General features: G+C 44.6%; 1 protein-coding gene across 1 annotated transcript in view; it reads right to left on the reverse strand.

Moving 5' to 3' along the window:
• The window catches only part of LOC104990706 (protoheme IX farnesyltransferase, mitochondrial), a 109,588-nt gene that overhangs the window by 70,075 nt on the left and 14,276 nt on the right, over window positions 1–25,237 (reverse strand). The window contains exon 4 of the mRNA XM_010842988.1: window positions 16,038–16,162. Within this exon, the coding sequence (XP_010841290.1) occupies window positions 16,038–16,162 (125 nt within the window). The remainder of the gene's footprint in view (window positions 1–16,037; window positions 16,163–25,237) is intronic.

Here is a 25,237-nt window from a genome sequence, read left to right on the forward strand (position 1 = left end):
TTTGCTAAAGCAGTACCACACCCCCTTTTTTAAAATGGAAAATAATGAGCTCTTCTACGGTACAGTTTGAGAAGACACAGGTGTTCAAGAAAGCCAGGCACTTCATCTCCCAGCTAAGATTCAGTGGTGGCTCAGTGGTAAAGAATCTGCCTGCCAATGGGTTTGATGGCAACCCACTGCAGTATTCCTGCTTGGGAAATCCCATAGGCAGAGGATCCTGGCGGGCTACAGTCCATAGGGTCTCAAAGAATCGGACATGACTTAGTGACTAAACAACAACAACAAAAGATCTAGTGGCTTGATTCTATCTAATCTACTGAGATAGTTTGTACTTTGCTTTTCTTGGCACGATGAAAATAAGGGGAGACAAGTACATGCCACCATTTAGCTGTGAAGAATTCTATTTTCAGAAGGCAGACTTTTTTCTTCTTCTTAAAAAAAGTGTTGATAAATGATAATATATAAATTATGTCCTATTTCAAAGGCCAGACTTGGGGGTGACCAAAGAATTTCCTTGAATGTTCAGGGAAAATTCAATCCACTGGCAGGTTTTGTCTGGTCTACATGGGATTAAAAAAAAAAAAATTTGAGCCAACATTTCACATTGAAAGCTCAGGAAATTTCCCAGGAAAACCCAAGTGTCTACTGAAAAAAAGACGGAGGTTCTAGCTGCACAGGTTCTGCTCAGGCCAAAACGTAGCAGCTGCTCCTGGGCACTCGCCTTCCAGCTCATCAAGGCCACCACGCAGCCTGACGAGAAGTAAAATGTGGGAGGAGGAGAGTCCAAAGCATCTGCCTCTGAAAATGGAAAAAACTGCTGAGGGTAACTGAGATGGGTTCCCCGTAATCACAGAAGAGCTTTAAGAAAAAATCCCTCATCTCTGAGGCATGTCTATACTCACTTTCCAGCAAGACTGCTTCCTACAAACACTGTTAAGAGTCCCAGGAACTAGGCAGCCTATCGGGAAGGGGGTTGCCCAGCCAGATCTGTGCCCAGGGAAGTCCCTCCTCAGGCCCAGATGCCATCCACAAGAAGACACAGGTGAGTGCTGAGGTCAAGCACAGACTTCCAGCATCACTCCCTGATCACCTTCCTGTGTGTCCTGAACGCCTTAACCGCTCACCACAGTTGTGAGTTTACGTTTATCTGTGTCATTAAGAAAAAAATTTTTTTTTAATTTAGCTGCTCTGGGTCTTAGTTGTAGCACATAGGGTCTTTGATCTTGTTGCAGTATGCAGGATCTTAGTTCCCTAACCAGCGAGCGATGGAACCTGGGACCCTGCATTTGAAGCATGGAGTCTTAGCCATTGGACCACCAGGAAAGTCTCTGTGTCATTTTTTGACATCAGTTCTCTCGCCAAACAGTAAGCAACATTCATCACCGACTTATTCATATGCTGAGCTCCTACGATGTGTCGGCCAATTTTTAAGGATAAAACCAAGGCTCTGTTCTTGTCATGCCGACATTACAAGTTGGGGAAACAGACAAGAAACCAAAGGACTCATCACAGGAGAGGAGAGGAGTGCAGAGGGTGGGCGTGCCCTTTACAGAAGCGGAAGCTGGAATGAAGCCTGGACACCTGTGAGGAGGTGGTGGGCGAGGGAACCTGAGGGACTCCTGGGCAGGAGACTTCCTGAGGGGTAGGGGATGGTGGCAAAAAGCTGCGTGGCTGGAGCGGGGTGAGCAAGGTTGCCAGGAGGAGTAGGGCAACCCTTAGAGGGCACCTGGGGTTTTACTCTGAGTTGATCCATCACCCGTCTCTGACATAACTTCCTTCTGTTTGTCCAAGATCTTTATCTTTCCATCACAGGAAACACTTTGGATGTTCATGCCACTCCCAGCCCATAGACTGCAGCCCCTCCACTGTCCTCAAGTCCAGGCTGCTCTCCCCTACCCCGACTCCTTCACTCTTATCTGATGACAACCGCCAGCTTCCGGTTTCAGCTCCATGTTCTCCTTCTGTCTCCTGCTGCCTCTACCCATCTCTACGCAAAATATGCAGGCCCCCCCCCCGCAAAAAAAGCCCAAACTGAATGATCATTTATTTGCCAAGACCTGCTCCTTCTTCTATATTCCCCACCTCACTAGATGACACTCTATCCATCACTCCACATCTACCCAGTATTTGTTTTTTCCAGTGGTCGTGTACAGATATGAGAGTTGGACCATAAAGAAGACTGAGCGCTGAAAATTTGATGCTTTTGAACTGTGATGCTGGAGAAGACTCTTGAGAGTCCCTTGGACAGCAATGAGATCAAACCAGTCAATCCTAAAGGACATCAACCCTGAATATCCATTGGAAGGAAAGACTGATGCTGAAGCTGAAGCTTCAATACTTTGGTCACCTGATGAGAAGAGTCGACTCACTGGAAAAGACCCTGATTTTGGGAAAAGATTAGAGCAAGAGGAAAAGGGGGAGACAGAGGATGAGATGGTTGGATGGCATCACCGACTCAATGGACGTGAGTTTGAGCAAGCTCCAGGAAACAGTGAAGGATAGATAGTGCTGCAGTCCATGGGGCTGCAAAGAGTCGGACACAACTGAGCGACTATATTTTTACTTTTTTCTTTTCAGCACTAGGACACTGAATGAAGGATCAAGTCCTCTAACTTGATACCTCTCCTAATGGTACCCTTTCAAGCTCTCATGATCTCTGCTTCCTGTCTGAAAAGGTTTGTCCTCAAGCTTTGCTTCACAGAATGGCTAAATCAATTTTTTATAGAAAGAAAATCTGCCTACCTCCTTTCCTCATTCAGTAAATTCCTATTAATAAGAATAGTAGAGTGGGTAACCATTCCCTTCTCCAGGGGGTCTTCCCAACCCAGGGATCAAACCCAGGTCTCCCGCACTGTAGGCAGCTTCTTTACCATCTGAGCCACCAGGGAAGCCCAATAAAAAGTAATAATAATTAACGTCAATTGCCTACTTTCTAAGTACCAGGCCCTTCTTTAAGAATCAAATATGTCATTTAACTTTCTCAGCAACCTCCTCTGTTGAGAAAGTTAGGTGCCCAAGTCACAGGTAGACACAGAGCTGGCACACCAGCCTGGTCAGCGAGCCTGGGCTCTGCCCTCAGGCTCCTGACCTCTCTGAGCACCTCTCTTGTGCAGATAAACAGACGGGGGTGATCAGATGCATCCTTACAAATCATGAAGAGCACCGTGAAGGGACAGTGCGGGTGTGATGCAGGGCAGCAGTCAGGGGGCAGGTGGGGCCTGCTGCCACTGCGCTGCCTGGTCCCTCACCACGGTCCTCCCCTCTGCCTGGTGGTGTCTCCCTGTTAAAATATCTATTGCCCATCTTTTGCTTTTCCACGTAGACTCTGAGAGAGAATCGACCTTCCTGTCAGCCCAGCACACGACACAGGTGCCCAGGGAGTGTCTGCCATGTGGCTAGCACTTAAGCTGCGATCCCTGCGGTGGAAGGAGGTGGGGGCTAGAGAGGGACCAGACCACACAGCCTCCGTGGGTCAAAGCTAGCATTTTCTTCTCTACCCTCTCAAGAGCTTGAGAGCCAGCATGGGTACGATGGCTTTATGACCACCCACCAGCGGTTGCCCAGCACCTCCAGGGGAGTCTGGGTGCTTGACCCCCCACCCCCGCTAAAAGCCCTGCAGTGGAACCTCACAGCATCCTCCCCACCCCGTATCTCAGGCTTCTGCTGTGCTGTGATGGACACACATCCTCTGGCTGATGTTTCACGTCTCTGGGTCTTTACTCATGACGTTCTCGCTGCCTGGGAAGATCTCCCCTCATAACACCCACCTAGTAAGTGCCCACCTCACCTCCAGAGGCTCTGGCCCCTTCTCCAGGAGGCTCTTCTGACCTCCAGAAGCTGAAATGACCCCTGTCGACCCCTCCCTTGTACACCTACAGCACAGCCCGACTTCTACCCCTGTGTAGAGCTGCTCTGCTGTATTGTTTCACTGCTCTTATTTATACAACTGCCTTCCTCTGCCACACTGGGGGCTGCTCTTTTTGATCACTCGTGAAAGGAGTCAATACTCGTGTGAGGATCCTTCCTGAAAATAACTTTCAAGAAGAGATGGCCACACTGGATGAGCATTTCCTACTACCTAAAGAACTTCTTTCCACCAGGCAGGGGAACATCAAGGGGATTTCAACAGCCTACCCCTCCTTGATAATTCTGACTTGAACTAAGCAGAATAAACAAAATTCTGTGCAAGTGAAAACTAGTTCAGTCGCATATTCCTGACTTTCAAAGGCATTAAAGCCAAGTCCTGAAGCCTAAATGTTCACTGAGCACTTAGGGAAAGGGTCATTTTTTAATACAAGCTGACTGTACTTAAGCCAGGATGGCTAAATATCTCTCTGCTAAAAAACTTAGGAACTGTTTTTCTTCTTCTGTGAAAACATGTCAGACTCTGAATTGAAGGCCTGTCTAATTGTTCCAGGTTAACCACATGCTTATTTAAATAAGCTATGTTGCCATTCAGTCATTTATTCAAGAGTAAGTGAAAACCAAGGGGGTAGGGGTAGAATCCATGCTCAGTCCCTTACTAATACCCTAATTTACCAAATCCCTGAATATTTTTATAAGAATTGATAATCTGGACTTAAGACAGTTTTATATTCTTAACACCCGATGTTTTGGTTAATCCCCATTATTTTAAATTAGGAGTTGACAGCATTAACTTTGGAAGAGAAATCTTTATTCACATATCTTCAGAAAGCTGTTTAAGGTAATTATACACAGCACTGTTTAATCCTTCTTATTAGTTCACCTAATAGCAGTAATATGAACGACTGCAATTTTCTACATCATCAGCCATAGTTTTGCTAAAAGCAACACCAGACTAACATAATTTTTACTCAGATATGTTAATGAAAATATTAGGATGTTACACTAGACTTTCATTTCAGCGGTACTTTCCTTTTTTATGAGCTAGCAGGTAAACATCCTCCAGGATTAAAGGAATCTCATTGGAACAAAAGCGTATTATCTTAGCATTGTAAGATTACACAGTATATTTTAAGGTACAAAGATACTCTATGTTACAAGTATACATAAATCTTATTAACTACTAAATTTTCTCTTTTGTTTCATCCTATCTTTACGTTCCATCACTCAGATCCTTCAGAATGTCTTTGTTCCCCCTTGTGATTGCTGCTTCCGGGAGAAATCTGGCATAGCATCTAAAGGAAACGCCAGCGCAAGGTTTTCCTTAAGATTAATCACACAGGTAAGCAATTTCCCCTTCTTGCCAAACAGTATTTTCTAAAACTTCTTAGAAAATCAATAAGACAGGGCTGGGTGGTCGTGGCAATGTGAATTTTAGGATTTACTTTAATCACTTACACACACATTTTAAAGGTCTGATAGCTTGCCTAAAGCAGTATGGAGCTCCTTTACTGGTTAGAAATAGCAGGAGACAAAGGATTCTCAGAAGTCAGTCTGTTTTCAAGAGCACAGGCCTCACAGACCTGTTCCACTGTCTACTGCCGACACCCTGATTCCTCTTCAAGAGTCTGGGAGTTTGGTGTGGAATTCAGAACCATCAAATGACTCCAATTCTAAAGTATAAATACTAAAGCATCCACTTTTTTTCATGTGTTAAACTTTAAAAGCAGTGACTAAGGCAAAGAGAATATGAGATGGTCTCCCAGGGTCAGTCTACATGGTCAGGTTCGACAGCAGTGTCATCAATGAAGAGTCCATCTAACCCAGAAAACAGCAGGGTCAGGAGGAGGAGGGGCTGTGGTTCAGAGCAGAGAACAGACATGCTTACGGGATTCAGAACAAGCTACTGGGAAAGGCAAAACATAACTGAAGATTTTGGGGAAAGAAAGATAATTTGGGAAGAAACTCAACTTGACCCCTGCTGGTGGTGAGATGGAGCCAGCCAGGGAGGAAGCAGGTTTCTATTTCCCAAATCACAGTCAAGCACGACCCACTACTCAGAGATGCAGCCACAAAGCCCAGCTCCAGAAACCCAGATTAGCCTCACTTCTGTTATCTCCATGCGAGTCTCAATTAAATATCTGCTTTTTTGATTTATCAACCTTTTTTCACCAATAGTACAAGTATTAGTCGCTCAGTCATGTCTGACTCTTTGTAACCTCATGGACTGTAGCCTGCCAGATTGCTCTGTCCATGGAATTTTCCAGGTAAGAATACTGGAGTGGGTTGCCATTCCATTCTCCAGGGGATCTTCCTGACCCAGGGATCAAAGGTGGGCCTCCTGAACTGCAGGCAGATTCTTTACCATCTGAGTCACCAGGGAAACCCAATATTTTTCACCGATATTTTTTAGATTTATTGGAACTGACAACGCAACTCCACAGGCCTCTGAAATGGCAGAGCACGAATGACAGCTGCTGAGCCTAAGTCACCACATGTTCAAACACCGGGCAGGTATTACACACTGCTGCTGCTGCTAAGTCGCTTCAGTCGTGTCCGACTCTGTGCGACCCCGTAGATGGCAGCCTACCAGGCTCACTAGGAATACATAAATATGCATATTCACTCACACACGCACATATTCACACACACACACACACACGCGCGCGCGCGCATATTCACTCACACACCCACACACCACACACACACATTATAGTTTGCAAGGCTAACCCAGGGCTCTGGGTTAACACTGAGGAAAACAAACACGTCTCCTTGCCATTCTCTATATTACGACCCTAACTAGAGACAAATGGATGGTAACCAGATTCTCCAAGTGGGCCCAAAACAGGCCAAACTTGTATATTAACAACAATCACAACAGCTAACATTAACGGAGCACTTGGCTTTCATAGAGATGAGGGCCTCAAATCCTCCCATCTCACTAGAGACGGAGATGTCACCAGCCCATGAAGGTCCCCTCGCCTCGGGGCTCCACAGCGAGAATGCCAGCAGTCACCTGAGCAAAGGTGACTTGTTCAGCGGCAACGGCCCTCATCTGAGTGGTGCTGAGACTAAAACATCCGAGTGAGAGGAAGAAGCAGCGAGCTTGGGGTCGCACCCACAAATCCTGCTCTCAACCCCGCCCAGCTCAGGTGTGCAATCAACAGCACAGCTAAGCGTCACTTCATTCTTCCACAACACAACCGGGTGGTGCCACTGCACAGCCAGTTAATGCGGCACGTAAATCATAAACACTGTCTATGAACCTATGTTCAGACCACTGTCGACTCTACATCTGCAGGCAGAGCTTCACCTGGAGGTATTTAGGTTATGAATTCCAGTGCCAAACTCACTCGACTCGGCTGGATCATTCTGGAGCAGAGAATCAAATGTAATTTAGGAAGTATTTGGGGTTTTATATATATAAATGCAGGAAAAGAGACTCGGCATTGAACGTGCGTTTTCTTTCTGATGTTGCTCAGTAATGCTCATCATTTGCCTTCTATGAAAAACACATTTAGCTGGAGACTCCCATGTGCTACTCAGAGACCCTGCAGACCCAACTTAGAGCAGTAGCTAATCCGGGTTGTCTGAATGAGCCACAAGTTGTGGATTTCAGAGGTCTTGGAGGGAATGCGAGTCGCCCACCAGTTAAAACATCAAAGTCCAACAAGTCACAATATTTGGGAGAAAAATACATTTCTCGTATATTGATTTTTCTTATACACACGATGTTCTATAAATCACATCGCCGGCACTCGCTGACATCAGTCGGACTCGCCCAGGATACAACACCGGGTTCCCTAACCACTTCTGTCCACCATGGAAGATGAAAGTCAGTTCCTATTGCTTAAGGCAGAATGCAGAGTCAAAACAAAAGAAACATCAGAGAAAGCGAAAATGGAGAGAGACTCTTTAGATATTAATCTTGTATTCGCTGGGAAAACAGGAAAATCTTTATCTGTCTCCCCTCTTGCAGTTTAAAAGCCTGTGGATTTTCTTCTGCCCTGCCCACCCTATAATTCAGAGCTCTTTATCCAAAGCTCTTCCTTTTTACCTTATTTCAGCCGTGAAAAGTCTCTCAAGCATTGTCAGTATCAAACAAAAAACACGTCTCTTCTTGACCCCATTTCATTCACACCTCTTGATCTCTTTCATTTCCTTTCATAAAAATTCTTCAACATCCACAGATACACCAGACCCCAAAGATAACAGAGCCTTATCGCCTTTCCCTTTCTAATTATAACCTACCCTTCAGATCTGAAACTTGACTTACGTTTTGGGCCTTTCTTGTAATTTTCTCCAAAATAATGTCTCAGAGAACATCAATAGTTCTTCTTAGAGCTAAGTCTAAGTTATGAATTCATTTGTCATCCATTTGATCTTTCAGAAGAGTCAGTTTCTGAAATCCTATAAACCTAGATTTAAACAAGCCCTAGCTAATACATGTGAAATGCTCAGAACATGACTTGGCATCTGACAGGTGTGAAGTTAAGTATCAGCTATGACTGTTGTTATGATGGAAACTTCCTGCTACTTCCCTTCACTTCCCCCGTAAATATTCCTTTTTTCCATTATGACTTCCTGGGCAATTTCACCCTGCTGGCCCACTCTCTGCTGTGGGAAGAGGGGGTGGTTGCTCGAGATCAGGGACTCCTACTTACCGGTATCAAGGAGTTAAGCGTTCCCCTGCAACAACACAAGTGCCTGTAACCACAGTTGGAAAGTGACTGGGAGCACCGGTCATGTGGACGAAGGGACACTGAGCTTTCACAGACAGGAGAAGATGACCCGCTGGTTGAAGGCAGGAGGAGGCCGACCTCCGCTCAATAGAAGGAAGACATTTCTAGTCACCAGGTTGCTCATTGATAGAGCCAGGTACTCTGGGTTCGATCCCTGGGTTGGGAAGATACCCTGGAGGAGGGAATGGCTACCCACTCCAGTATTCTTGCCTGGGAAATCTCATGGATAGAGGAGCCAGGTGGGCTACAGTCCATGGGGTCACAAAGAGTCAGACACGACTGAGTGACTAATGCACCCTGCAAGCAAGTGACAACTGTAGTAATCAATTTCTGCCAGGGATATTGTAAGAACTAAAGAATTCATCAAACCTCTTCAACAGCTTACTGATGGCAGAGTAGTAACGGAGGGAAATACTCTTTGTCTGAGTTGCTGTGGTGCTCACACCCAGCACCACAACTGGCACGACAGTAGGTCCAACAGGTGCCTACAGAGAGGGTGAAAGTGAGGCAAGCCAGGTGGCCTGGGTCCAGTCGGTGCACTTGAGAGGAGAAAAGCCAGCGCCTGAGCCCCGATATTCTGATACAAAGATGCTTTTAGCACAGCTCACTTATAGTGAAGGGCTTCCCTTGTGGCTCAGCTCGTAAAACATCTGCCTGAAATGCAGGAGACCCTGGTTTGATTCCTGGGTCGGGAAGATCCACTGGAGAAGGGATAGGCTACCCACTCCAGTATTCATGAGCTTCTCTTGTGGCTCAGCTGGTAAAGAATCCACCGGCAATGTGGGAGACCTGGGTTCAATCCCTGGGTTGGGAAGATCCCCTGAAGAAGGGAAAGGCTATGCACTCCAGTATTCTGGCCTGGAGAGTTCCATGGACTGTACAGTCCATGGGGTCGCAAGGAGTCAGACATGACTAAGAGACTTTCACTTTCATTTACAGCAAAAGAGGTGAAGTGTGGGTGGGCTACGAATAGAGAGACTGGTGATTTCCTGTCTGAATTGGAACACTTGAGAGTCAAAAGGGGCATGAAGAGTTATTACACGAGGAACAGCAGCACAAACCAGGCCGTGTGGTCAACCTGGCCATCAGCGGGCAGAAGAAACGTGAGCCAGGCTGCCCGAGGCTGAAACCATAGCCAGGATCTCAAGTAAAATCAGAAGGAGAAATTATCAAAGCAGCAGTTCTCATTGGAGGGACTGTGGTTCCCAAGGAACACTTGGCAAAGTCTGAAGACATTTTCATTTGTCACACTAGGGGGGTCGGTGCCAACAGCACCCCGTTGGCAAAGATGGGGACACTGGGAAACACCCCCCGGTTCTGAGGACCATTTTCCAGCCCAACCGTCAGGAGTGCCGAGACTCAGAATTTCTTTATTAAAAATTACAAGATCTGACTGAGTTAACATATGAAACATCGGCATTTAAAAAACCCCGCCCAAAGACCACAGACCATATTCAAACCCTACAGGACAAAAGTTAATCCAGTCTACGGACAGCAAGACCTCTTGAACGAAGGCATATGTCCAGCAGCAAAATGGGCTGACAAACAGAAACAGCAAGTAAGCATTTAAAAAGTCTCCTGACGAAAAAAGCCCAACTCCACCTCCTGAGTAATCAGAACACCTTGAATCAAAAGGGCAACATGTAAGGACACCTATAGACCCAGCATAGGTTTCAGGGTCAGTGAGAGCAGTCCCGGGGCACCAAATGGAAGTATAAGCAGATTAAAGCAGAGGCCTTCAGGAAGAAATTTAGCTGCACTTAAAACACACATCGTTTTAAATTTTAACGTTCTTTTAGTTAAATCACACAGCTTCAGCAATCTATCTAAAGAAATAGTGAAGGACGGGGTTCAAAGATTCAGCTGTAAGAATTTCAGTTCAGGATGATTTATCTGGGCAAAAACTGAAAGTCCCTAAAATGTCAAACAAGGAGAAACTGATTAAACAAATCATGGTACATCTACAGAAGACTCTTAAAATCATGCTATAAGGCAAATACTGACATGGAAAGACGTTCGTGATATACTACTTAAAGGAAAAAATATATAGAAACTATGCATATTACATAAACCATTTCTGTGAGATATTAATATATGCCTGAAGGTATGTGTGTGAAAAAGGCCTATACAGCAATAACATAAATCAAAATGTTAAGCAGTGGATCTCTTCGGTGCTGGGCTACAGGCCACGAGGGCAGGGCTTGTTGCTTTTTCTCTACTGTGACTCTAACACTCAGAACAGTGCCAGGCACAAGCAAAACACAACATTTAAAATGTCATTTTTACTTATTTATAGTTTCTTACAGATTTTGCAATAAACACTTAATTTGCATAATAGTTTCTGCCTTCCTGTGGCTTTTTTTTTCACACTCATAAAGCAATGGCATTTATTTAATATTTTTACTTACAATGATTCACCTTTTTTATTGGGATTTAATGGCACAATAATTTTTTCAATGTTGCTTTTAAAAAAAGAATAATTCAATGGTAAAACAAAATGTTTAACAATAGAAATGGAAACAATGCCACCTATCCCTCAGGGTTGTAAGGTTTAAATAATAATTTGTGTGAATACACCCTGTAAATGCTAAGGCACTGCATGAATGTTAGAAATTAATTATTCTGCTAAAATCATACATTCCAGAGTTAAACCATTGTCACACATGCTTTGGCTGGTGGCCTTCCTCCCAGCAATTTTACTTCCCGTATTTTGTCCTCTAACAACAAAGGTGTGTGTGGCATCACTTGTAGGAGCAGAGCTAAAAGGGCAGAGGACTGGCTCAGAGCCTGCGGCATAGCTGTGAAATCAAACAGTGCGTCATTATTAAAATCAACCTGTATATATGCACTTATTGACACACACTCTTGATCTTTATTTTAAAAACTCATGCATATGTAACATAACTAAAATAATCCTACTTCAGTTCAGTTGCTTAGTCGTGTCCAACTCTTTGTGATCCCATGGACTGCAGCATTCCAGGCCTCCCTGTCCATCATGAACTCTTGGCATCCACCCAAACTCATGTCCACTGAGTCAGTGATGCCATCCAACTATCTCATCCTCTGTCGTCCCCTTCTCCTCCTGCCCTCAATCTTTCCCAGCATCAGGGTCTTTTCAGATGAGTCAGCTCTTTGCATCCGGTGGCCAAAGATTGAAGTTTCAGCTTCAACACCAGTCCTTCCAGTGAACACTCAGGACTGATCTCCTTTAGGATGGACTGGTTGGATCTCCTTGCAGTCCAAGGGACTCTCAAGGGTATTCTCCAATACCACAGTTCAAAAGCATCAATTCTTTGGTGCTCAGCTTTCTTTATAGTCCAACCCTCACATGCATACCTGACTACTGGAAAAACCATAGCCTTGACTAGACGGACCTTTGTTGGCAGAATAATGTCTCTGCTTTCTAACATGCTGTCTAGGTTAGTTATAACTTTTCTTCCAAGGAGTAAATGTCTTTTAATTTCATGGCTGCAGTCACCATCTGCAGTGATGTTGGAGCCCCCCAAAATAAAGTCAGCCACTGTTTCCACTGTTTCCCCATCTATTTGCCATGAAGTGGTGGGACCAGATGCCATGATCTTCGTTTTCTGAATGTTGAGCTTTAAGCCAACTTTTTCACTCTCCTCTTTCACTTTCATCAAGAGGCTCTTTAGTTCCTCTTCACTTTCTGCCATAAGGGTGGTGTCATCTGCATATCTGAGGTATTGATATTTCTCCCGGCAATCTTGATTCCAGCTTGTGCTTCTTCCAGCCCAGCGTTTCTCATGATATACTCTGCATATAAGTTAAATAAGCAGGGTGACAATATACAGCCTTGACGAACTCCTTTTCCTATTTGGAACCAGTCTGTTGTTCCATGTTCAGTTCTAACTGTTGCTTCCTGACCTGCATATAGGCTTCTAAAGAGGCAGGTCAGGTGCTCTGGTATTCCCATCTCTTTCAGAATTTTCCACAGTTTATTGTGATCCACACAGTCAAAGGCTTTGGCATAGTCAATAAAGCAGAAATAGATGTTTTTCTGGAACTCTCTTGCTTTTTCAATGATCCAGCGGATGTTGGCAATTTGACCTCTGGTTCCTCTGCCTTTTTTAAAACCAGCTTGAACATCTGGAAGTTCACAGTTCACGTATTGCTGAAGCCTGGCTTGGAGAATTTTGAGCATTACTTTACTAGCATGTGAGATGAGCGCAATTATAATCCCACTTATAGCTTATTAAAACAGTATCTGTCATGTCAAACAATCAAAATGGTTGTGATGATAATTTTCTGATAATTTTTATCTTTCAATTTGTTAATTCATTCTACTTGAGCTCACTCAGCTTTTTCCATTTGGCCTCTCTGTTTTCAAGATAAGATCAGTCAAAGCCATCTATAACATTTTATTTTCCAGTCGCTGAATTTTATGGATTGTTTTCAGCCCTGGAAGGCACTCCCACTCTCAAGCTGCCCTATGGCTTTAAATGAAACATGTGTATGGTTTACAAAACATGGGTGTAATTGCTTTTTACATTTTCATGTTAGTGGTTTCTTACATATACATGTATCTCTTTATGCATTAGTCAGGACTTCATATATCAGAGGCTAAATCTCATTTTCCCTCCTTAAAAGAAAGGTTAAGAACTGCTTTCCAAAGCTTTATGTTTCCTACTTTTACACAGAGAGATCACAGAAGTAGGGTATAAAGAATAAACACTCAGAACTAAATGAATAACAGCAATGAGAAGTATTTTTAAAAACATGAAATGTTACTTGAATCCTTCTGTAAATGGGACAGGGGACATTTTCTTCCCACAGAACTCTATCAGAAGCTGGAGATCGGTCTTGCACACCAACCACACTTCTGCGCTCTTTTAGTGGGAAGCCAGCTCCTTTAAAAAACCAGGAAGCTCTTCCCTTCCGACTGTTTCTTTCTCTGCCTGCTTTCAAAAGCTCATGCAAATCCTTGTGGCCTTGTGCTCTTTGATGCTAAAGAAAAGCATTGATGAAAATGGCCTCACCTTCCTTTATTTTATGAGACTGCTTAACAACACTAGAATTAAAATATCCCCAACGTTATTTAGAAAACACTGTCATTTGAGAAGCTAACTGACTCTATAATAATGATGAAATTCGATGATGGAAATCAGTGAGATATTTTTAAGTATTACAAGGCTTCCAAATGAAATCAGAGCCCAAGACAAGTGGAGGGAAGCAATACGGATAAACAGGAGAGGATGAGGAAAGTATTTGTGTGCCCAACAGCCCTGACTGAGGGTGGACGCCATGCCCAACGCTGCTGAGGCCTGTGGGGGGTATGAGAAAGTTCTAGAAGAAGAGCGGGACAGTTGTGTGTGTGAGAGGCAGGCAGGGCTAGGACACAAGCCTGAGGAAGAGGCAGGATAAGACTCTTGGCATTTGTCATCACAGAAAGAATCCCCCTATGGAGGCTGTAGCTTCCTGAGCAGTTTAAAACCTACAAAACCCAACTCAGCCCCTGGAGCAAACTGTGAAATAACACGTCCATCTAAACGCATTTCAACTTAAAACATTTCTAAAACCTTGGTTTGTGTTCAGCTTCCATAATAAACTTCTGCCTAATATAAGTCATTCCACTTTATTTCCTCCAGATATTTCTTTGCTACAATTGAATGGTTTTACTCCATCATGAATCCTTGACCACCTTTTTATTCCTTTTGGTGGTGATGGTGGGGGGCAGGGGGTCAGACAGCTCCAACTCAAGGCCAGTCTATTTTTTTAAAAGACTTTTTAATGTAGATCATTTTATTTATTTTTTTATTTCATTTTTTAAAGTGTTTATTGACTCTGTTACATCTGTTTTATGTTTTGGTTTTTTCGGCCCCAAGGCATGTGGGATGTTAGCTCCCTGACCAGGGATCGAACTCGTACCTTCTGCCTTGGAAGGCAAAGTCCTAACCACTGGACTGCCAGGGAAGTCCCCCACTCTGTGTCATCTTTTACAATATCTAGGGACAATTTGATGTTTATGAGCTTGTGTTGCTATTTTCTGAGTCTCCATACTTTTGTCTGAAGCCTCTATTAAAATCTATGTAAATGCAACAGAAGACAACAATTGATATTATTAATCTTATGACCTGGATTTATAACTACTGAATACATACAAGTGATAATTTTAAAAATATTTTGAAAAATAGACCCACAAATAGTCACATAAACCCAATTTGCTTATACTGCTTTTTATTCAATCGTCATTAAAAACGTGTTCATTGTGAAACCGTCATCAATCTCTTCGCTGGGGAACAAGGGAGGGTGCAACAGGAAGAGATGGCTTGTGGTTTACAGGAGGGGCGTGGGGCGGGGGCGGGGTGGTGAGTAGAGCTGCTTGAACCTCCTGTAGCACTGTTTTGATGTAAAATCGGAACAGAAATTTAACTTTATTTGAAATGCATTGACCCTTCTCCAAGCAGCTGATAACACATGGTAAAAGCACACCGATTCTAGATGTTCCCGAATGAAAAGGCTCATGCTTTGCAGACTACCAGCGCATGCATCCACTTGGCCAACCTGTTTTCCTGCTGGTAACTTCAATTCCTGTTTTAAAACCATGCCAACTCCTCTTGGGTGTTCTGGTGAGGAGAATGACTTTCTTTACGTTTTAGCCAAGACTTTCCCACCACAATATCTTATGAGAAAGCCACAGGGCTGGGGCACACACTGCAGTGACCAGGCTGGGGAGGGGAAGGCATTTTAGAGAATTATTTTGACATTTAAAATAATAGGGAGGGGAAGAAGCATTAAAAATAATGTGCTAATTAATTTTTTTGATATATTCTGATTCCACGGGCCAAGTTTACTGAGGACTGAATTAAAGAATTTTTTTTTAAAGATGGATGTGCTTGTTTAAAATACACTGTTTTGCATAGTGGTGGTTTTAAAATGCAAACAAGTCAAACCAAAGGAAGAACAACACATAATAATGTAAGCTTGGGGGAATGTGCCTGAAGTCGGAAAGAGGAGAGAGGCTGATAGCTCTAAAGCACTTTCTAAAAAATAAACTATTTTAATTGAATTAATTAATTAGCTTGTTTTTTGGCTGTGCCATGTGGCATGCGGGATCTGAGTTCCCCAACCAGGGATCAAGCCTGCACCCTGTGTATTGGAAGCAGAGTCCTAACCACTGGACTGTCAGGGAAGTTGCTCTAAAACACTTTCCAACCTCAAACCCTGGTCATTTGAGAAAGATACTCTATTGCTCTCGCTTCTGAATATACCTGAAAACGTTTCACCTGAAAAGAAAAAGACAGACTGGTTCGGGACCCCAAACCTTGCAAGACACGCAGCGTTCCAGGCTCACAGGACCTTCCCAGCAATGGGTGTGATTTGGGAGGGGTCTTTTTCTTTTTAAATGCCACAATATGACAATCTCAGAAGAAGCGACGATAGCCTGACCCGGCTGAAAGGTGCTGCACTGACCTGATTGATGGAGTTGGCAGCGCAGGAAGCCAGGCCTGTTCCAACAAAGGTAAGCAGGAAGCAGGACCAGTCAAAAGGCGCTGGAGCCAGGGCGAAGCCGGCTGAGGTGGTGCTGACGACCAGGGCTGCAACACAGAAACAAACCAGGGGCTGTCACCAGGCAGGGCGGAGGGTCCTGGCCATGCAAGCCTGCCTCCAGGCAGACCAATCCCACCTCAAGAGCACGGACTGCAGGCTCACCTTTCATTGGAAAATTAAGCTTTACAGAACATTATTCCGATAATAAAAACTCTATGTTTACTATAGAAAAATGCCATTACATCCAAGAGTGAAAACTAAGTGGGTGTTTCAGATCCAGTCGTTCACTTATTCATTCAACACTCACTCACTGCATACCTAATCCACAATCAGTACCTACTAGACGTGAGGCATTGTGCTGAGCAGGTTAGGCTCTATTCTGCCTTGAGGTCCTTGTACTTTTTATTCCCTCTGCCTCTTCCCCTGGCTGGATCCTCCTCATCTTCCAGGTCCTGCCTTAGAGATCGTATCTTAGGGAGAACTGTCCCATCATCTCATGTGCAGGAAGCCCTCCAGGCTGACAGTGCCCTTGCGCTTCCTTTCTGGCGCTTGTCACTCTCTGGCTTCCGCCTGGAATATAAGCTCCATGGAGGCAGGTGCCCTGACTGTCTGGCTCGCTGCTACTTTCGGGGATCCCAATGCACCAGGCAAGGAGTATTTATTTTGAGCTTTGTAAATAGGTTTAAAAAATCAATTACCATCATGGTGGAAAAGACAGTACCATTATCAGTGAAATGTCAAACTAAAAACACTGTAAGAAGAAAATTCACTTTGTTTGAAATCAAAAAGGGTATGTAGTTGCACAAAACCAATGGTTTTTCTTTTTATTTGCCCCCAGAGCTTGACTGCGGAGAAGGCAATGGCACCCCACTCCAGTACTCTTGCCTGGAAAACCCCATGGACAGAGGAGCCTGGTAGGCTCCAGTCCATGGGGTCGCTAAGAGTCGGGCATGACTGAGCGACTTCACTTTCACTTTTCACTTTCATGCATTGGAGAAGGAAATGGCAACCCACTCCAGTATTCTTGCCTGGAGAATCCCAGGGACAGAGGAGCCTAGTGGGCTGCCGTCTATGGGGTTGCACAGAGTTGGACACGACTGAAGTGACTTAGCAGCAGCAGCAGAGCTTGACTGGGTGATGAGCAATAAACACAGAACATGTAATTTTTGACTAATGGGTCAACTCTTGAGCTGAGAAGAGACACCAAGTAGTTTGCAAAAAAACTGACCGAGAGAAAAGGATAATGCTTTAGTAAGACTTAGTAATGATTAAATCTACAAAATGGAAATACTGCCTCATTTAAAAATATACAAATTATAAATGGTAACACAGATTAAAAAATGACAGGGACCATTATTACTAGAGAGGAAGAAATCTGAATTTTTGTAACACATTTCCAAAAAAAGATCAAACGCTAACGAAGAATGTATTTTTACTTCATCAAAGCAATTAAAGAAAGAGAAAGGGAAAGAAAATTGATAAATTGTAAAATTGACCGAAGCAATATTCTCGCACAGCACTGCCATGATGGTAATTAAACTTTTCATTGATTTCCAGGGGATTCATTACGTGGAATCATTTTGCAACACCAGGATCTCATTAAAAGTGAATGTAATATAGTCTTTCATTAATAACACTGGAAATTATATTTTATTTGGTAATCTCGTATTCTGTCCCTTCACAAATAAACAGAAAATCAATGTGGCCGATGAAGCTTGACCCATCCAGTAGAGGCCCAGGCGCACTGTCCTGTAGTCCCAGGGGAGACTCCGGAGACCCAAGGAAGAGGGACAGCCCCACTCCGATGAACTCCCCACAGCAACCCTGCTCGTGGGTGGGTGTCTACCCCACACAGACTCCGCAGGCACCTGGGGAGATGCTGGGTGAGAAGGCAGCCCCAACACCCAGCACAGCTGCAGCTCTGACCTCTACTCTGCCTGGAACCGACACAGGGTCCGACATTAAGACTGGCCACACCGCGTCCTCCCACTGGCCAACATCACTGACGAGGAGCCACCAGATACGGTCTCTGGTCTGCCTGCCTCCTCTGGGAGAAGCCCTTATGTTCTCTATAATTAAAAAAATTTTTTTTTAATTTCACAGTCACAAGCAGGCACGCCCTGGCTGGCCCAGAAGAAAGCAAACCTTCTTGAAGTGGGCTGCCTGGGGGCCATGTGGTAGAGAAGCCCAGGCGGCCCCCAGGAGCACAGCAGTCCAGGGACCTCAGTCCCAGAGACACAGAGAGATGGACTCTGCCAACAGCCGTGAGCCCGGAAGTGGCCCTGAGCCCCAGGTGAGAAGCAAGACCCCGACCCACACAGTGACTTCAGCCTGGAGGGACCCTGAGCAGGAACCAGCCAGGTCAGGCCTGGACTTCTGACCTTTAGAAACTATGAAATAATAGCTTTGTGCTATATTAACCTGCAAAGCTGTTAATGCAGTAAGAGAAAACTAGCAATACTGTAAGGAGGGTGGCATTTGAGGAAGACGAGACTTGAGGACGCAGGGGACGGACTGGAGTGGAGGGAAGATAGCTTAGGAACCACGGAGAGGCCTGCAGGGCCTCAGGGAAGGGACAACGGCCTGGGAAGGGCGGCAGTGGTGCAGAAGGAGGTAGAGCAAATCACCCGCAGGCACAGGCCTTCAATAGGGAATAAGCCGAAGAGATTACAGCAAAGGAGCCAAACAATTCAGGAACTCAGAGAACAAAAGGACCGCAAAAGGTCAAAGGGAGCTTGGGGTCAGCTAATCTCCGTCCTGATGGAGGGGTGGCTTCACCGGGGGCAGTCTCCTGTGGGATGGCTCTCAGTCTCTCTGTCCCTCTGTTCCAGGCCAAGTCAGGACAACTCCCTTGAAATACCTAGCTCTGGGTGTAACTCCTATCTCTGGAGCAACACTGCACAAGCTTCAGTCATGCAAATACCACCACCCCAGCCCCTGTCTCTCCAGGCACAGCATCCGCAGGGACCAGCCACACGGGACCTCCAGGCTCCTGTCCACAGCGAGTGACACCTTTCAGAGACGCACTAGTTTCTACCATAACAAGAGCGCTCAGGCCAGTGCCTGGCAAATCCTAAGGGCCTAAAAAGTGGTGCTCTTGGTAACTGTTAAAATGTGGTTCGAGATGATCTATTTTTCCAGCCACTATGCTTAGACTTAATGTTTCAAAGCAGTGCCTTAAGGAACATTGACAAACAACAAAACACTTCACACAAGCTCCGTGTGCCCCAGTTTTATAACATCCAGGGGAGGGACCACAGCACAGTCCTTAATAACTGTGGACTAACTATGATGATGACAAAAACAAAACATACATTTGGGAAGCACTCTGCAATGCCAAAGTGCTTTTACATTTATTTAAACCCCGGAAACACTGCACTTCAAAGCAGTGTGTGGATACTTCAGCGTTTTTGAAGAAAACATGAGAACTTTAATTCATATTTCACTTTTTAACTCTTTCTTCTAAAACACATATTTTGCATATCATAAAATGAATATAATACATTGGGATGAGCGCACATGAACTTTATTTACAAGTAACAACTATACATTTTTGTTACATATGGCATTTATATACAATAGCATAAATATTTTATAAATATACACACATGCACTTAAAATTTTTTACTGATAAAATACACGACCAACAAACTTTGGAGAGGCCTGCTCTAAAATAAGCAGCAAGGCAAGCACTGGTGGGTAGCATGTCCAATTTTATATGTGGAGATCCAGGAGCCAGCCAAGGGCGGTGAACTCAACCCTTGGCCTGACCAAGGGTCATGTAAGTTACACATGATATATGGCTCTCTGCTATATGCGTTATTCTGTAACAAGTCCTGCAAAGAAAGACATTTTCAGAATAAAATTCCACTGAAGGAAGGGAAGACCAGCTGTGCTCAGTTGGTTGGTCATGTCCAACACTCTGTGACCCCATGGACTGTAGCCGCCAAGCTCCTCTGTCCATAGGATTCTCCAGGAAATACTAGAGTGGGTTGCTATTCTCTTCTCCAGGGGATCTTCCTGACCCAGGGATGGAACCTGCTTCTCCTGCACTGGCAGGCAGGTTCATTACCAGTGAGCCACCTGAGCAAACACACACACATACACACCACCCAGCTGATGACATCACCACCAGCAGGCCGGCTGAGCTTTCAGGACATCCTTGCACACAAGCCATGATGCTCCTACAGCAGAGATCCTAAGGAGAATGGCCACAAGTCCCCGAGCAGGGAGCCCACACCCCGGGGGAAAAGTTCCCCTCGCCCCACCCACCGGGCACACGACCCTGCTTCTGCACCTAGGGGGCTCCGTCCCTGCAGAGGGTGGCTCCATGGGTCCTGGCGCCCCAGCTCCAGCTCATGGTCTGCTTCCAGAGCAGCAAGCAACTGCTGAAAGGTTTTCCCTTTTCCAGTACACAAGAGGTTTTCTTGAAGCAGTGGCTTAATCAAGAATGATTTTTTTTTTTTTTGATAAAGGCTCAATACTTTGAGAACTGCTGGTCTCTGAGTACAAGCATAATGAAGGTGCTCATGCACCTTCTGAGATCATCCATTAAAAAGAACTTTATCTCTTTTCTGAGATCATCCATTAAAAATAACTATAAAGATGATATTAAAAAACTGGTCATCTACATCCTGCTTCATCTCTCTTTCACTGCCTCGCTGTTTTTCAGCCCTGGCCCCAAAAAGAAATAGCGTGAAAAACAAAACTCCAATAAATCAATTCAGATAATTATCAACTCTGATAAAAGATTTGCTTGAAAGATGGAAACCGCTGACTAAATGAGAGTTTGAGATTCTCTATAGATTTCAAATTATCCTTGTGATCTATTATATCTCATTATCCTTGAGAGCAGGGACTATGCAATATTATAACCCAAATCTTATAGACCTGAGGTGTATTTTCTTTAAATCTCTTTTATGTACAAAGCAGCCAGAGAACAGACAGTTGATGAATTTGTGTGTGGCTTTGTTCACCGGTGGCTCCAAGCAATGGAATGTTTTCGTTAACGGATCTCAAAGTTCAAAACTATACAACTTAATTAAAAGGCGGGAATTAGGTCTTTTCTGATTTTCAAACGAACATGTATTTTTTACTTGATGGCTGTACTTATGACTTCTTCCTCTCTTTTCATTTCTGTTAACACCATAAGCTTCAAATGGCTCAATTTCTAATTTAAGTGAGTCTCGTAGGCTTCACAGCTTGGCTGCGTTCCGTGAACCTTCTGACAATTCTGTTACCCACACACGTATGGAGGAAGGTGGTAATTCTTATGCTTATTGTTTCGTTCAGATGAAAAGTCAATGGATGAGAGACAGGGTACTTTTTTCCTCAGCTACATTAAACACAATCAATCAGAGAGTAACTGACTACAAACCGTGACCACATCAGGTTAAAAGATAAAGACTTCTAATGGAGATTTTTAACAACACAGCTGCAAAACTAGGAACTTGCAGGGCCTTCTAGTTTTCCTCTTTATTTTTTTCATACTTGGTGACCAGAGGTGGTGGTCTTAAAAATCCAGGCCCAAATTCAAACTCCTAACTTCAAATTTACTGAGCATCACTATTACAAAAATGAAGCACTCAGTTCAGTCCCCAGGAAATTCCCCAGGAAGCACTTGGTTTGCATCCATGGCATTCAGAAGAGGGAAATGAAATAGCCATCAGGTCTGTATAAAAAAACACATCCAGAAAAGCTGTTTGCATCCAAGTTAATTAGGCAACACTGAGAGAGACCCTAAGATTGTTCTTTCAATCACAGTTTTTCCTTGAACCATCGAAGCTTTTCTACTTTGACATCCTATTTTTAGTTTTCCTTTTCAACAAAAAAACATTTCTTCTCAGTAGACTCAATAACCAATACTTTATGATCTTTGTAATTAACTAAAAGAAGTTTCCATAAAACTGATGCTTATTAAGCTTTTAAGAAGTAAAAACAATCCTTTTGAAAAATCAGTTTGGCAAGAAGAAACTGTTAGTTGAGCAGTTTTTACTAAAATAATGAAGATTGTTCTCGGTTTCATATCAATGACAACGGGTGAGGGTGACATGGTGAAAAGAAATATGAAACACAGTGGCCCAAGGTCACCTGTCACAGGTACAATACTTTACAGCTGCTACTAAATACTCATTGGAAGGACTCATGCTGAAGCTGAAGCTCCAATACCCTGGCCACCTGAAGCGAAGAGCCGACTCATTGAAAAAGACCCAGATACTAGGAAAGATTGAGGGCAGGAGAAGGGGTGACAGAGGATGAGATGTTTAGATGGCATCACCAACTCAGTGGACATGAATTTGAGCTAATTCTGGGAGATGGTGGAGGACGCAGGAGCCTGGCGTGCCACGGTCCATGGGGTCACAGAGAGTTGGACACAACTTAGTAATTGAACAACAACAAAATATTCAGCTATTACATCACAGGAAAATGATTATTTGTACTTAAAAAGCTAAGCTGTTTTAAATTCTACAAATTTTTGCAAGAGAGTTCATTATAGCTTTTCCCCCCAAAAGCTTCTATTTTTTGAGTATCTATTATGTGCAGGGCAGGAGTGAGGCCCTGGGAACACAACAAGCCACGGAGATGGATGTGGTCCCTGCCTCGCGGTGCCCAAAGGCTGGTGGAGATTCAGACAAGCCAACAGGCACAACAACAGAGCGCGGAAGCACGTCAGAGGGTGAAGTCACAGACGCTGTGACAGCTAAGGGCTCCTGACCTAGACACCTGCTCAAACTGAGGTCAAAGGTGAAGACGAAGGATGAGGAGGAGCTGGCCTGGGAATGGGGAGGAGGGCCAGGTGTGAGTGCTAGAGGCAGAAAAACAGTGACACAGGGCCACGGCGTAAGGGAGCACCAGCCAGCCTGCCCACCTCCTCTGAAGAGAGCACCACCCATGCGAATACAGGTCAAAAAACATGCCTTGTGTTTTAACAAAACACTGCTGTGTTAGCACTCCTCTTTTCATTCTTAACCTCCAAATTTACCATCCCTTGCTTAAGATATAAAAAAAATGCTACCACGCAAAAACTTTTTAGCACTTAAACCGATAACCTGGCAGCAGCCTTTTAAATTCACTCCTGTAAGGTTCTCATTCCTTAACCTCAATAAGTGAGATGCTACCGTACTTCACTCTGAACTAGAAACTAGGCCCTTGAGGACACCCCAGAATGATAATCAGGCACCCGCAGGGCTGGGGAGCCATCGTCCAGTCCCCTCTAGAGATGCGGCTAACACAGCCGCCAGGGACGGGGGAGGCCTGACTGTGTGCAGAACCTAAGAGAATGCCACGGGTCACAGATGCGGCTGGCTGCTGATAGGAGGTGGGGCTGATAGGAGAAGAGACAGGCAGAGAAGAGAAAAGGCAATGACCTGTGAGAACCCAGATAAACCAAGAGTTCCCACTTGATGAAAACCAAAGCTCGATTTTTGTTTGAAATGGGGAGCAAGGTGGTTTGCCGAGCATGAAACTGAGGTGGTGGAGAGGGTGTCGAGTGAGTTCTTCGGATAATAGTTTCTCAGAGTAGGTTCTGGGGACCATGCCAACCAGGGCCCTTCGTTAAAATACAGATTCCTACGCCCCCATCCCAGACCTAGTGTGAAAGAGTTTATGGAGACGAGGCACAGGAATCTGCATTTTAACAAGCACTCCAAGTAGCTCGGACCACACGTGGCGATTCAGAAACATTAAAGGGAGTGGAGTTCTCCAGGTGGATAATGGAATCCGGGGCAAAGAAGACAACTTAACAGGATGACAGGCCCTCAGTGACTTCTAAGTGTAACAAAGGAGCGAAAGAGGGGCTGCCTGGCTCGCTTCTTTGTTCTGCTGAAGTTTCGCCATCAACCTGAACTATTCAGTGTAGCCTTGGGCCAGCTGGTCTTCCTCCATGGCACAGTCCAGTGAGGACAGTGCCCCAGCACACAGGAGGAGTCTCAAACACGTACCTGATGATCAAGATGGCAGGGAAGACTGCCGACAGACAGGCACATACCCATAACCAGCCCTGGGAAAGTACAGGCGGAGGCGGCAAAGCAGCTTTATTTAAACACGCCGCACAGGAAGCCCATGTGTGGTGTGGTCCCACAGCAGATCTAGAGGTGCGGTTCTACTGTCTTTGGAAAACTAGGGGTGGAAATCTGGGCAGCCCGCATCCTCTTCCTGGGAGGGGACGTGCTGCATAAAAAGACAGCCTGGTGGGTGCTGTGAGGACATAGGGAAGCTGGCTACAGGCAGCATTGACCAGGCTGGACTTAGATGCTCTGTTTTTTTTGAATGACAGAGGTATTCTTTACCCCGTCCCTTTTAGCTGGAGAAGCCATGCTTGCTGTACAGCCCTGGCCAATAAAATTTAAGGAGATATTCCTATCAAAACCTTCCCCTCCCAAGTAAAAAGCCTGCCCTGGCTTGCTCGATCTTAACTCCTGGACCAGGGACTGAACCCGCACCCTCGGCCATGAAAGCACAGAATCCTAGCCACTGGACCACCAGCGAATTCCCTAAAAAGGCCAAGTCTTGTTAAGGAGGTTTCTGCCTTTCCACATCATCCCCTTCTTCATTCTTTCTGCTTGGAATACAACATGATGAGGGGGGAGTGGCAGCCACCTTGTGGCTACTACTTGAGGACAAGAGCCAGAAGCTAATGAGAACAGAGCAAAGAGCAGGGGCCAACTATGTTAACAAAATCCCTGAGCACTAGCTCTCGACTCCTAATCTCAGACTCCTTGATACGAGAGTATATAAACCCTTCATCTGCTTAAGTCACTGTTCTTCAGGTTTTCACTTACATGCAGCTGAGCCCATTCTCAACTCATAGCTTCTTCTCTTTCTCTTCATAAAAGCTGTCAATGCATTTTTGAGAATGATTACCATCCTCATGAAATTTAGCTCTACATTCCTCTAGCATCTACCACCCATCTCATACTTAAAATCAATCCAATTAATCTTGGGCTCTTTCTCTGGTAGCTGAGCTGGGAAAGAATTAATCTCAAACTGTATTTAAAGCAGTGACATCATCAGAAAACAGAATAGCCCAGATAAAAATAGTTTTCATCTAACTTGGAACACTGGCTGAAGCATCTACATGGCCCGCTCCCACCAGAAACCAACTGAAATGATGGAATAAAAAT

This window comes from Bison bison, unplaced genomic scaffold, assembly GCF_000754665.1.
Source record: "Bison bison bison isolate TAMUID 2011002044 unplaced genomic scaffold, Bison_UMD1.0 scf7180017864180, whole genome shotgun sequence".
NCBI lineage: Eukaryota > Metazoa > Chordata > Mammalia > Artiodactyla > Bovidae > Bison > Bison bison.